This window comes from Apium graveolens, chromosome 8 (assembly GCF_009905375.1).
Source record: "Apium graveolens cultivar Ventura chromosome 8, ASM990537v1, whole genome shotgun sequence".
Lineage (NCBI taxonomy): Eukaryota > Viridiplantae > Streptophyta > Magnoliopsida > Apiales > Apiaceae > Apium > Apium graveolens.
The window spans coordinates 266450985-266453261 of record NC_133654.1 but is presented as its reverse complement, the minus strand read 5'-3'; the positions used below and the strand labels follow the sequence as shown (position 1 = coordinate 266453261).

Genomic DNA, 2277 nt, shown 5'->3' with positions numbered 1-2277 from the left:
GTTCCGGGTTTGGTTTAGCCCAGGTGGTACTTAAATATTTGCTTTTATATTTGATTTAAAAAATGTTTTGTTGAATTTAGCTCTGGTAGAAATATTAGCTTTTTGGTCCGGGAAGGATATGAAATTTTAAATGAGTAAAATTTTTCAAGGCACTTATTTTGTGCAAATTGAATCCGGGATGGATATAAATTTTTAAATTAATAAAAAAATTCTAAGGCACATGGATTGTGTCATTCGAATTTGGACATGATTTAAATTTTTAAATTAATAAAAAAATTCTAAGACACGTGGCTTGTGCAATTCGAATCCGGACAGGATTTAAAATTTAATTTAATAAAAAAATTTAAGGCACATGGCTTGTGCAATTCGAATCCGGTCAGGATTTAAAATTTTAAATTAATAAAAAAAATTAAGGCACATGGCTTGTGCAATTCGAATCCGGGTAGGATTTAAATTTTTAAATTAATAAAAAAATTCTAAAGCACATGGCTTGTGCAATTCGAATCCGGACATGATTTAAATTTTTAATTTAATAAAAAAATTTAAGGCGCATGGCTTGTGCAATTTGAATCTAGGCAGGATTTAAATTTTTAATTTAATAAAAAAATTCTAAGGCACTTGGCTTGTGCAAATCAAATCCAAGTGTTACTTGGGATAGGTGCACAGATAGTAGTTGTGTAATATAATCATTATAACAAGTTACGGAAGACTCAAAATATATGATTTTCATTGACAATATTCTAGAGATCGATTACATTTCAGGAATAGTGGATACATAATTGAAGTTCTTATTTATTGAACAAAAGTGATGCAATCGTGTTCACCTTTTACTGGTAGAACTTTCTTAGGCGTGCTCCATTCTAGGTATTCGGGAATTCGATGTCAATTAGGTAGCTTAGCTTGTAGGTTTCCGGGCGTAATACCTCTTTGACTTTGTAGGGACCTTCCCAATTTGGTTGTAACTTGCCTTGATTTGTTGAATCTGAAGCCTCTGTGTCTCGGAGAACAAGGTCTCCAACCTCGTGTTCCCTTATTCTGACTTTCTTTCCAAAGTAGAGCTTTTGTCTTCTCTTTGTACTTCTTCATCATCTGCACTGCCTGATCTCTAACTTCATCTAGCAGTTCCAAGTTTGTCTTTAGTCCCTCAATGTTTGATATTTCTTCCAAGTTGGTTACTCTGTGAGATGGGGATCCGGTTTCTACTGGGAGCCTGACTTCGAATCCAAATGCTAGTTTGAAAGGGGTTTCTTCGATTCTTATTCTGGGGGTGGTTCTGTAGGACCACAGGACCTTTGGGAGTTCATATGGCCAGGTCTTCTTGAAATGTTCCAGCCTTTTCTCTAGGTCTCGTAGTATAGTTCTGTTGGTCACCTCTACTTGTCCATTTCCTTGGGGGTGTGCCATAGAGGATCTTTTATGTTTTATGCCTAGCTCTTTGAGATATGCTTCAAAGTCAGATCCAACGAATTGGGGTTTGTTGTCAGAGACTAGGACCACTGGGATTCCAAACCTCATGACTATGGAGTCCATGAACTTAATGTAGTCATGTTGATTGATTGTTTTTATAGCCTTTCCTCTTCCCATTTCGTTATATAATCAATTGCTACGAGGACGTAACGTAGATCTCCCATGGCCCGAGGAAAAGGGCCCATGATGTCGATTCCCCATACAGCAAAGGGTATCGGATATATAACGGGTGCGGGCAATCTCGGGATTTGCTTTGGGACATTGCCGAACCTTTGGCATTTGTTGCACTTCTTGACATATGTGACTGCATCCATGTGTATTGTTGGCCAGTAGTATCCCTGTCTGATGATTTTGTAGACCAAAGCTTTCGCTGCTAGGTGATCTCCGCAAATGCCTTCGTGTATCTCTCGGAGACAATACTCTGCTTCTTCCGGGTCTATGCACTTTAGGGTTGGTGCTGAGAAGGTTCGCATGTACAGTTGATTGTCTTCGAGAAAGAATCGGGCAGCTTTGTATTTTAGGTATTTGGCCTTGTTTTTATCTTCTGGGAGAGTTCCGTCCTTCATGTAGGCTATGAAAGGATTCATCCAGTTCTTCGGGCTGGTGATACACATGATTTTGGTTTCTCTGTGCTCGGGGACTGAAGTTCTTCAAAATAAACTGATGTGCTTAAGTATGAATCATTACTTACCAGCTTGGATAGCTCATCTGCTTTTATGTTCTCTTCCTTGTTTATTTATAGCATGGTTGTATCCGGGATGGTTTCCAGGATACTCCTTACCATGGACTGGTATTGTGCCAACTTGGGGT

General features: G+C 38.4%; 1 protein-coding gene across 1 annotated transcript; it reads right to left on the bottom strand.

The window, feature by feature from the left end:
* Positions 1-882: 882 nt before the first annotated feature.
* LOC141680953 (uncharacterized) lies at positions 883-1515 on the bottom strand. The gene has a single exon (XM_074487026.1). It carries the CDS (start codon positions 1513-1515, stop codon positions 883-885), a length of 633 nt encoding a protein of 210 aa, XP_074343127.1.
* Positions 1516-2277: the final 762 nt, after the last annotated feature.

Bases quoted from the DNA above. Each gene is read 5' to 3' on its own strand.
- LOC141680953 (XM_074487026.1), bottom strand. From the start codon at position 1,515: ATGAGGTTTGGAATCCCAGTGGTCCTAGTCTCTGACAACAAACCCCAA.